Source organism: Rattus rattus, chromosome 2, assembly GCF_011064425.1.
Source record: "Rattus rattus isolate New Zealand chromosome 2, Rrattus_CSIRO_v1, whole genome shotgun sequence".
In the NCBI taxonomy this organism is placed as follows: domain Eukaryota; kingdom Metazoa; phylum Chordata; class Mammalia; order Rodentia; family Muridae; genus Rattus; species Rattus rattus.
Genome location: NC_046155.1, coordinates 54,845,206 through 54,857,256, shown reverse-complemented (window position 1 = coordinate 54,857,256; position 12,051 = coordinate 54,845,206). Strand labels below are relative to the sequence as shown.

The following is a 12,051-nucleotide window of genomic DNA, read 5'->3' as shown; positions in this document are numbered from 1 at the left end:
GTTCAAGTATGTGATCAATTTTGGATAAAATGCCACAAGGTGCTGAGGGTCTCAAGGGAACTAATCCATATCCCTCTGCCTCACTTGAGTTGAATGTTTTCTTTGCCCAGCACAATCGTATCTTGTGATCTTCATTGTCTTTAGAATCTTGTGAGGATGTAAGATGGCTCCTTGGGCTGTCACTGGTCAGCCTGGGGAAGTGGGAACAATTTCACACTGACCACCATGCACACAGTGGACACTATGAGATTTGCAGGGTACACACACTCAGTTGGAGATGTTGGAAACTTTCCTTTCCCTTCCTGGAAGAAGGAGCCAGGCTCTCACTGCCTAATTCTTGTTCAGTTGCTGTCCATCCTGTCTGGGTGTGAGCAGATGGGCTTGAATGTTCTGGTTGGTTGCCTGGGAGGCAGAGGGAAGAGGAAAGCCTCTGACTTTTCACAAAGTTTGTTAAATCATGGTTTCATGTAGAAAGGGGGCCAATGGGGTGTGGAATACAAAGGCCTCACTGCCCTGAACCAATTACCTCAAATCAATGACCTTTTGACTTCATACCCTTCAAAGCAAAATAGAAACCAAATTTAGATACACTAAGTGTGAAATCTTTCTTCAGATGAATATGAGCATCATGAGATGAATCAATAAGTGTATAAGGTTGCAATTGCCTTTTTGGATATGGGACTTGATTATATTCCCCTACTTTGAATGGTTTCTGGTCTTGAAGATCATCCCTGAGTTTGGTGACCCACTGATAGAGGAGCTCATGAGAGGCACTGAAGACACCCCCTGCCACCGTACAACTACAGTTCCAAAAGATGATAGTGATTTCACACTTCTGGGCCCTGCCCGGCAAGAAGTATATTTCCAGGTGGAAACAGTTTTGAGGCAGGATGGGATCAAGTGTGCACTCTTTTACAGCTCAAAAGCTACTGTGGGGTTAGAATTCAAGCTGCTTCCATCCCATTATGTGCTCCTTCCTCCTATATCCATCCCAAGTGAGCAATCATAGTAACAATCATAGGAGAGGGGCAGGGCGGAGAGCCATCCTTTGAACACAAGTGGTCTTTGCCTGATACTTCCATGGGAGCCCAGTGACATGACTGAGCTCCTGCTGCAAACACACCTCTGTGGGGTACTCATTTCTGCTGATGTACAGGACATTCCACAAAGGGGTTTTTAGATGCTAAGTAGCCCTCTTACCACTGGAAAGATTCATTGTCAGATGATTCCTATGAAATCAAACTCACCAATTACCAGCGATAACTTGGTAAATTATCATAAGAGTAAGAGATAAGCAACAACCCACACTTCGAGTGTAAGGAAAAAAATCCACTCATGATCCTTTATGTTGATCGTCACCTGGTCTCTGCTTCCTGGCAACCACATGACTACTTTCTGATGGAAGAGTGTGGAAACTGCATAAAATTTAAAAACACCAGGGCTCTGGCTATCCTTTCATGGAAAAGCAATTATTTGTGACTAATCCCATTACGAGGTACAAACTATTCAAGCATTTTGTCCTTTGATAAACTATGCCATTCCACATATGCACACAACACATTTTACCCACTCCCCACTTAATGCACACCTGAACAACCTGATTCCCACTACTTTCAATCAAGCTCTTGTGAACTTTTTTTTTTCCAGAGCTGGGGACTGAACCCAGGGCCTTGTGCCTCCTAGGCAAGCGCTCTACCACTGAGCCAAATCCCCAACCCCTCTTGTGAACTTTCTAAACATATGTTTTTGAGATAAACATTTTTTTCCTTTGCATTGGGCTAAAGATCCTTTAGCCCAGAATTGCTTAATCATATTAACACATTTTAATGGAAATGGCAAGCTGTCCTTAATGACTGTATCATTTTTATCTCCTCCAGACATGTTTGAGGGCATTATTGACTCCATATCTTCGCACTGAATGGGTGTGAAGGAGTGTCTATTGCAGGTGTTTCAACAGAATTTGAATCTCTGCTTCCCCTGCTTCTACCTACTTCTGTGCTCACTCCCTGCTTCTTCCACAGAAATGCACCTGAGAGTCTTCTTCATTCCACGTGTTTGCTATGGCCTTGGCAATTATCAACATAGGGACTGTGGATGGATGCACAGTGAGTAACAAAACATATGGATTCCACCTCCCCCTTCCCAGCTTTCTTAGTTACTATTCTATAGATACCATGGCCAAGATGACTTGTAAAAGAAAGCATTTCACTGGAGGCTTCCTTACAGTTTCAGAAGATGAGTTAAGGACCATCATCCTGGTGGGCAGCATGGCAGCAGGTAGGCAGGAACAGTGCTGGAGCAGTAGCTGAGAGTTTACATCCTGATCCACAAGCAGGTGGCAGAGAGATAGCTTAGGCCTGGCATGGATTTTTGAAACTTCAGATCCAATCCCTAGTGACAAACCTCCTTCAACAAGAGCACACCTCCTGACTCCTCCAAAGCAGTCCAACTGGAAAGCAAACATTCAAATATGTGCTGTAGATGCTATTCTCTTTCAAACCTCTACACAGCCAAGAAAGTCTTGAATTAAAAAGCACCAGGAAGCCCTGGAAACTTAAAGATGCTGATTCCTTGACCTGAGAAAGGAGGAACTGAAGACAACCTCGCAGCCCCAAAGCCTATCAGTTCTTTTTCTCAAGGAACTGAGAGGAGAGAGGAGCATCCAGTGAGGGCTGGGACAACAGACTGTACAGGTGTACATTGCAGTCACTACATTGAAACAATAGCAAGCGTTAATAGGGAAAGGCTTGGCCACATTATTCTTGGAGAGACAGAAAAGCACTGAGGATACAGTTCTGCAGGGCTAGGCCATCGGTCCATAGATTATTAGGATCTGAAAATACAGAGCAAAGGCAAATCTCAGACTACAGGCTTACTTTGATCCCTGTATTACATCCTGTAGGAGATCAGCTGAGCATTGTGGATGTTCCTAATCCTCTACTCTTTGGTGTGTTCTGCCAAGGGTCCTTTGTGATTATCAAACTCCCAGTATGAACCTGTACCTTTGCCTATATCATAGACTCTGAGAGAGAGAGAGAGAGAGAGAGAGAGAGAGAGAGAGAGAGAGAGAGAGATTTTCACATGTGTGCCAGAGAGATTGAATGTAACCTACTCAAAGAAGACCTCTAGGTTTTCCCTATTAGATTCCTGTTCCCTGAACTCCATCACCTTGACATCTAGCCAGTGAGTACAAGTGATCATGGATTGAATAGATTTAGGTTTGAATACATAACTCCTGGTATTACAGAAGGACTTCAGATGCCATGATATACCTTTCTAGGAGGCCAAAGAGCAGGAACAAAGATTGCTTTGACTTCTGGCTGGCCTGCTCTTCTTTGGCAATACGAGCTTTGCCCCACCCTAGTGAATTTCCTGCCCACTTTATTTTAGGCCCAAATTCCTGCCTAGGCAAGGCCCACATCTTTTGTCTCCTGTCCGTGGCCTAAAGCTGTCTTGGAGCAACACAGACTCAGATCTAAGAGCTGACCATGACACTGTACAAACGTCCTGGATGTCTGAATGCTGTGACTTGTGGGCTCCTGCTTCTCGTCCTGCATGTGAGAGGTGAGACTCCTTCAGTAAGCAATGAGGAACAGGGTCAGAGCTGCTCAGTTTCTCAGAGTCAGCAGCTTAGCTTGTGGGAGAGAAGATGCCAGGGAGAAAAAAGCTGGTAAAGATGGTGAATACAAGGGTGGGAAAATGTGTGCCTCCCGATGCCTTCACCAAAGCCCACAAAGTGAACCCTGCAGCTCACAGAGGTTCAGGGAAGCCTAAGGACACCCCATGCCAGAAAAAAAAAAGCCACTCTGGTGTAAGAAGGTCTAAGGAGCACTGCACCTATGGGTTAGAGGAAAGAGAGCAAAGGGGACACTTCCTTCCTCCAAGTGTGACTGTAGCTGCTACAGATTTTTGGGTGATAATGAAAATCATACATCCATGCTGCCAAGTGGCTCTGAGTGTGTCTCCTTCTTATCCAGAGACATGCCCTGCTAACATTCAAATGGAGTATGAGCAATGTTCCTGTCTTGGGGGGTATGAAGAATCTCCTATCTCCACATCCCATACCTGAACCTACACATCCCAGATTCCCTTCCCCATGGACACTAGTGAAAATGAGGTGGAAATCAACCACATAGTGAAAACTGCCTGGACAAAACTAACCATGATGGCCTCTCCACCCACAGGCCAGGACTCAGCCAGCCCCATCAGGAACACACACACACAGGCCAGGTGAGAGGCAGCCTTGTCCATGAGAAAGACACTGGCATTGATGTCCACACCTTCCTGGGAATTCCTTTTGCCAAGCCTCCTGTAGGACCACTATGCTTTGCACCTCCTGAGGCCCCTGAGCCACGGAGTGGTGTGAGAGATGGGACCTCACATCTGGACATGTAAATTTTGGACCCAGACAATTTCAGGTACAGGGTGGGAGTCAGGGTAAAAGCATGCTCTGAGCTCTGGACCCAAATAAAATTCTTCCTTCTTCTCAATCCCATAGAAGTTTTCTGCTATAATGTGCAGTGTGTTGTGCATTTTAAGATACATAGCTAAGGTTTCTAATAGAACAACTTTGCCAGTCTCCTGGTCAAAGATCAGTTCCTACAGGGAGTTATCTCTTGGTTTTGTAGTGAGAAACAGATATAAACGGTTTCCAGATTCAGATTGTGCCAAGTGATCTCTGCCACCATGGGAGAGTCAGTATAAACACATTAACCAGCAAGAGCCCAGAGTCAAGTATCGTGTACTATAAGTCTCTCAGGAGGGCAGCAGTGATGTGTCCTTCACAACTCCATCCCCTACAGTCACTGATACAACCCAAAGAGTCAAGTGCCATCATCCAAAGAAACATGTAAAAGCTTCCTCTAAAGATTATGTGGGAAGCAGATGTACTGAGAGTTTCTGGATGTAGGGTAAAGAACATCCCATGACTCTTTGGGACATTGTTGTCCACCGAATCCCATAGTAACTTGTAGTTATAATACCACATTTTCCAGGTATCTTCATTTAGTCTCTTATAGCTGTGATAAAATTCCTGGGAAAAGCTGTTTAAGACAGAAACAGTTTACTATGGATCACAGCTCCATGTTTCTATCCATTACAAGGGGGAAACTTAAGGGAATAAACAATATCACATCCTTAACTGGAACCAGAGGGCTAAGAATGCATACCTACCTCCTAATATTCAAAAAGCCTTCTCTGTTGATACTATTCAGAAGCACCTTCTTAGGGAATGGTTTCTCCCATAGTTGGAAAGATTACCACCTCAATTAAGAGAATTAGGAAAATCCCCATAGGCTAACCTGATCTAGACAATCCTTCATTGATACTATATTTCCAAGTGATTCTGTGTTATCTCAAGGTTAAAATTAAGACTGTCTCAATAGGCATTAAAGAGTACAAAGAGAATTGTCACTGCTTGCAGGAAATTATTCTCATAGAGCCTCCAGGAGTTCTCCAGACCCTAGACTCAAGAAGAATAAAATATATGCATTCACCCAAGTGGAGACCTCTCTGTAAATCTGATTCTACCATAGATTTCTCTGAGCTTGTGACCTTTACCTTGGTAGGAAAAGGCTTTAGAGAGAACCATGCATTGGCAGGACATCTTGGAGGGAAGTGGCTAAAAGTTGCTGAGAGACAACCCAGATAAAAACCTGATATTGACCAGCAAACATCTCTTGAATTAACTGCCTGCCATTGTCATCAGGTGTCTACAAAATGACAATATGATGGGTTCAGAGGATATGAAGATGATGAAATTGATCCTGTCCCCCATCTCTATGTCTGAGGACTGCCTGTATCTCAACATCTATGCACCAACCCATGCCCATGAGTGTCCTAATTTGCCTGTGAGTGCTGGGTCATGGTCAACTGGGTGGTAATGGAGTTTTCTTTCTTAGGAAAATTAGAAAGCACAAAACAACTGAATTCTGCTAGAGTGTAAACCCTAGAGGGTTTGAGAAAGCCTTCTTATCCATGATGGCAGCTCAACTCTAGATATGAGACACTGAGCAATGGAGCACTGGGAGGTCTGAGGTTGTGTTCCAGGAACTAGCTCAGGGCTTTCTCAACCAACCTGAGCCCTAGAAATACAGTCAAGTGTCTAAAGGCTGAACACTGAAATACGCCAAATTTCCAGCTTTGGGATATTGTTTGTGGCCGATGAGATTTGGAAATACTTTTGATTCATAATCAGGAAAAATGCTTATGGAGAGAAAATGCTTCTCTATACTTTTGGGGAGTCTAAGCATAATGGTGACATTACTCTAGGCTGTGAATCCTGATATGACAATGAAGCTTGGAAATATTCTGGTGAGACTGTAGTTCCTTATCTGTATCCAGGGTCTAAAGTACTGAGGGGTCCTATGTGTGTGCACAGTTGTATAAATACAAAGCAGTTGATAATCTAACAGGCAGTCCTACTTGAACTTATACTGGATAGAAGCCTCCTGACAGCTCTTCTGACTTCTCCAGGTAATGGTGTGGATCCATGGTGGTGCACTCACTGTAGGCATGGCTTCCATGTATGATGGCTCCATGCTGGCAGCGACTGAGGATATAGTGGTGGTCACTATCCAGTATTGTCTGGGTGTCCTGGGATTCTTCAGGTGAGTCTGGTGTAGGGCAGGGCAATGTGGGCTGATCAGAAACTAAACAGCCCTGTGATCCCTGTCCCTTCTACTTCTCAGCACCGGAGACCAGTACGCCAGAGGCAACTGGGGATACCTGGACCAAGTGGCTGCCCTACACTGGGTCCAACAAAACATCGCCCACTTTGGAGGCAACCCCAACCGTGTCACTATTTTTGGTGAGTGAGCAGGTGGCACAAGTGTGTCCTCACATGTTGTATCCCCCATGTCACAGGGGCTCTTCCATGGTGCTGTCATGGAGAGTGGAGTAGCTGTGCTTCCTGATCTTATCTCCCGCTCCTCTGAGGTGGATTACAGAGTAAGTGCACTCTATCCCTCCAACCTTGACCTATTGTCTTAGCACTCACTCTAGTATGCTGGTACTGTGCTTAGTAGGGAAAATGAAAGCCATGGGAAGTAACTTCCTTTCATTGCTTGCTTTGTTTCTTTCTTTCTTTGTTTCTTTCTTTCCTTTCTTCCTTCCTTCCTTTCTTTCTTTCTTTCTTTCTTTCTTTCTTTCTCTCTTTCTTTTTCCAGAGCTAAGGACCAAACCCAGGGCCTTGCGCTTGCTCTACCACTGAGCTAAATCCCCAACCCCCTTCATTGCTGTCTTAAAGACTCAAGATTTAGAACCACCATCACCACCCCATTATCAAGTGCTTTTTACAAAGGGCTTTTTGGGTTGGTTGGTTTGGTTTGGTTTGGTTTTGCTGAACATTTATATAAAGTTCATCAAAGCTGTACCTAACAGCTTCCATCACTGGCAAAAGAAAATATGTGTGTGTTCAGGAAATGGTACAGAGGCAAGAGAGCTTGATGTACTGGTGCAAGGATCTGAGTTCAGTTCCCCCAGAACACACATGTTGTTAATCCAGGTGTTCCTATGGAAAGAAGAGAGACAGGAACAGGAAAAATTTTAGAAAGTAACAGACCACCTAAAGTGGAGTAGGCTGCAGCAAAACAAGAGACTATTTCTCAAATTAAGTGGAAGGCAGGAGAGAGAGCCAGGGCAGGATGGGGGGTGTATCACTGTCACAATTGAGCAAAAGAAAAATGGGAAAAATTTTGTTCTTGCTCCAGCCCACACACATTTGGTATGGCACTGTCTTGGGACTGGGAAAACTTCTCTGCCTGGAAGACAGCTTCATCCTGTTCTCATTGCAGATAGTGGCCAATCTATCTGGTTGTGCAGATGTGGACTCAGAGCCCCTGATGCGGTGCCTAAGAGGCAAGAGTGAAGCAGAGATTCTGCTTCTTAATAAGGTTGGCAGAATGGTGTGGCTGGGAAGATGGCAGATAGCAAGGTGTATTATAGGTAGTCCTAAATACTAAGAACAAATTACCTAATCTCCATGGCTAGTATCATTTTAGTCCTTGGTACAAAACCAACACCAACATAAGCTAATTTAAATGTAAGGTCTCTTCAGGGATGAGATGGGGGAGGTGTGGTGGAGAATAACTAACCTGAGGCAAATTAGAAAGAGGAGATGGAGTGGAGGACATTCATTGGAAATCAGAAAACATATAATTAACACCTTCAGTTCTGACTTTGAATGTTCCTCAGGTCTGTGGTGATGGAGAGTTCCTACCCAAGCATCCTCAGGAGCTGCTGGCCTCTGCTAATTTTCACCGTGTCCCCAGCATCATTGGCATCAACAATGATGAGTATGGTTGGATTGTCCCTACGGTGAGGCTCATTTCTAATCTTCTAGGAGCCTAGGGACTCATCTGGTAGGAAATGGGAACTCAGAGATTTATTGATCTGTATCCATGCTGTGCCATACTTAAAAACATTCTCTCTATACTAGATCATTGACTCAGCTCAGAAAATAGAGGAAATAACCAGAAAGACCCTGCCAACTGTTCTAAAGAGCACAGCCCTAAAAATGGTGAGAATCTTGGGGGCGCTGCCACAATTGTGAAGATCCCTATATGACTTTCACAGACAGAATCCCCAGAAATTTTGTGTATGTGTGTACACAACCATGCATCTGCGTGTATACCTGTCTAAGGTCACAGAGCTTTCTCCCTATAGCAGACCTCTTTTGCATTTCTCCATCCTGAGGCTATTGCCTACCTATCCTAGTGCCTGTTTAATCTCATTCTTTCTCATCACAATGTGGTAGATGCTGCCTCCTGAGTGTGGTGACCTGCTAATGGAAGAGTACATGGGGGACACTGAGGACCCGAAGACTCTCCAAGCACAGTTCAGAGAGATGATGGGAGACTTCATGTTCATGATCCCTGCACTCCAAGTAGCACATTTTCAGCGTGAGTACATCTACAAGGTTGAAGGAAGAAGCTCAGATCTGTGGGTCCCAAACAAGCCCTGTAGTGTCCAGGCCTGACCTATGTCAGGATCAGATCTCCGGTTTCAGACGACCTACAGTCTTTATCTGGTAAATGCTTATACTGACTGTAAGATGGTGACAACTTATCTCAGTACAGATAAAGAAACAGCTGAGAGGTATCTGTCACTTGTCCTAACTACTCCCCCAGAGAGGGCAGAGTCATTATTGAATAGAGGACTTTCCCACATCCAATGCTCCAGGATGAGGTTCCACACTCAGCTGTTTTGATTCCAGCTACTTCGAGACTAAGGCATCTGTCACCAAATGTGTATCAGGGTAGTTCTGGACAAAGTGCCACCATGTCATTATATGTCCTCACCTTCAGGTTCCCATGCTCCTGTCTACTTCTATGAGTTCCAACATCGGTCCAGCTCCTTCAAGGATGTCAAGCCATCCCATGTGAAGGCTGACCATGGTGATGAAGTTTTCCTTGTCTTTGGCTACCTATTTGGTGACATAAAATGTGAGTCTTCATGAATTTCCTTGATCTGGATGGAGTTATGGAAATCTTAAGGATAGCTGAGTTCTTAATCCACTCAAGAAAGCCAAGTCCTTATAGAAAGAGAGAAAACAGTGTGCACCGTCTTACAGCTCACAACCTACATTAGGTTGTAATCAGGACCTTTGCAAGTCTACCTTGTGTTATTGGTGATAAGAAAATAATGGTGCAGGAACAAACTTGGCTGAATTCACTTAGAGTTTTAGATCCTGGGTTGTGGCAGGAGGGAAGGAGGGAACCAGACCAATAGTTTAGACTTGAGTGATCACTAACTTGGTGAGTGTGAAGCATGAATGGGCAGCTGCATGAAGTGGCTGGGACCTGGGTACCTGTCCTTCTCTCTTCAGTTCCACACACTGAGGAGGAGGAGCTACTTAGCAGAAAGATAATGAAGTACTGGGCCAACTTTGCATGGCATGGGTGAGAGGATGCCCTTCCCTCAACTTCTGCAAGGATGGGTTGCTGTCCAGAACTCCCTTTGTGTGTGATGAGCTCCTTCACATGTATGGTCCTTTATTACATGAGAGAGTCTGCCCTACTCTAGAGTATACTTTGACAAGCAGTTTACCACATAGTCAGCTGCCATGTGCATGCATGCACACATGCACACATGCACACACACACACACACACACACACACACACAGAGCACACTTAGTGTTTGTTCCTGGACATCTTGCAGTAACTTGGTGGGTGGGCCACAGTATTGTGGTAATGTTCTTTAGCTTTTGCCTTGGAGAAGGAGGAAGAAAATGGGCCACGAGGAATAATAACCTTGTCCCAAAAGGAATAGAAACTCATAGGTCACACACATCCCAATAGTCCCCTTAACCCCCTGTCCTACTTTACTCACTGTCCTAAGTCAAATCAGGATCAAGTGACCTTCACCCGAATCTGCTGGCTGGTATATCCACAGGAACCCCAACAGTGAGGGTCTACCCCACTGGCCTGTGATGGACCATGATGATCAATACCTGCAGCTGGACATCCAGCCTTCTGTGGGTCGAGCCCTGAAGGCCAGAAGGCTGAAGTTCTGGACCAAGACTCTGCCCCAGAAGATCCAGGAACTAAAGGGGGCTCAGGAGAAGCACAAAGAGTTGTAGTGCCCTGTGTGAAGAAAGGCATGTGGGCTTCATGTCTGAGGTTTGGAAAGTCTTTTAATCCTACCATTCACATAACCATTCATAACACATACAATTATCCATTTTACCAATTTATATGACAAACCCTCTATTTGTCACTCCTCCACAAAATTCTGCCAATCTTTTATTAGAGGCACTCAATAAAAGCTCCTCTAATGATGTGGAATGAGGATGTGTGAGACCCATGGTCCCATAGTCTACACAAGTTCTGGCTGCTGCTCCAGATAGATCTCAAACTACCAGCAGATCTTGGTATACAAACCTGTGGACATGGTTGTTTAGAAACTGAATCAGAAATATTGCATGATCCTAGTAGTTCTATACCACTTTGAACTACATAGCAAGACCTGTATCTCAGGAACAGTAGCTGGATAACTTGCAAACAATAGAAATGTATGTAAAGTTCTGTGGCGTGAGAAATACAGGGTGAGAAAATGAACTTGAGATTCAATTCAATCTCTGAATACAATCTTTCAGGGCGCAGTTAGACCTTTCTGATGTCAGCCACTGAACATCCCAGCTACCAAAAACAGTGCCTGTTGTCCCTATAGAGAAAACCTCATCTCTTTCCTTCCCAAATTACAATTATCCACTTTTGTGAAAAGCTTGACTTGATATGTTCATAGACACCTCAAGCAAGGCCAGGAGTAGGGGTTGACCAGCAGAACCAAGTAGGCTTTCTGTAATAATAAATTTGCTCTTATGCACAGGGATTCTGCAGACACTGTGAAGCCCACACTTGTGTAAACAGCTATGTGAAGATCTTCAACTATGTGTGTGTCCTAGAGATGATATGGGAGAGAAAAAGAATTCCTGGGCATGTGTAGCAGAAGAGATTTCTGTCCCTGGCACCCTGATGGCTACTCCATGTATGGAAATGACTTCTTGTCATTCATAAAATCCTAATAAAACCAACCTTTTCACGATATTCCATGTGATTTTCATTCTCATGCCCTTTTTGTTCTTATGGCTTTCAAGCCATGTATTCCAAGATCTATAGTATTTCATGTCCTTTACAATGGTGCCAATTTGCCTTCAATATGCCTTTTGTTTCCCTCAAAGCATTTTCTCTGTTATTTAAGAGGATGTATCCTGTATTCTTTAGACCCTGGGAACTCCTGGTCCCTCTCCCTTTGACCAACTTGTCCTCTTCTTAACCAGTTTTCTCAGGGCAAAGTCCCTTTGTTTCATTCATTCCTCTGAATACTAGCTGTAAGGCACCGTGACCTTTGCATGAAAACCAAGACTCCTATGTTGCCTGTCATGAACACAAGAGCACAAATAAGAGGATATACTAGGAGGAGTCCCATCCAGTGTATAGCCTCAGTTCCTTTTATTGTCTCAGTAGCTGCATGTCTTTGTCACTCCCATGTTAAGAGTCTTCTTTAGTAGGAAGAGGTCACGGATTTTGAGATGTGGTATCACTATATA

The 12,051-nt window shown here is 44.3% G+C and overlaps 1 protein-coding gene across 1 annotated transcript; it reads left to right on the top strand.

Moving 5' to 3' along the window:
- Positions 1 to 3,401: 3,401 nt before the first annotated feature.
- On the top strand, positions 3,402 to 11,548 carry LOC116891298 (pyrethroid hydrolase Ces2e-like). Its single transcript, XM_032892208.1, is given in 14 exon segments — positions 3,402 to 3,564; positions 4,185 to 4,213; positions 4,216 to 4,391; positions 5,708 to 5,849; positions 6,475 to 6,608; positions 6,690 to 6,948; positions 7,794 to 7,904; positions 8,194 to 8,316; positions 8,438 to 8,518; positions 8,756 to 8,900; positions 9,306 to 9,443; positions 9,827 to 9,899; positions 10,395 to 10,621; positions 11,331 to 11,548. Coding segments are annotated over 13 exon segments (1,674 nt in total). The 5' UTR covers positions 3,402 to 3,488; the 3' UTR covers positions 10,582 to 10,621; positions 11,331 to 11,548.
- The last annotated feature ends 503 nt before the right edge of the window (positions 11,549 to 12,051 follow it).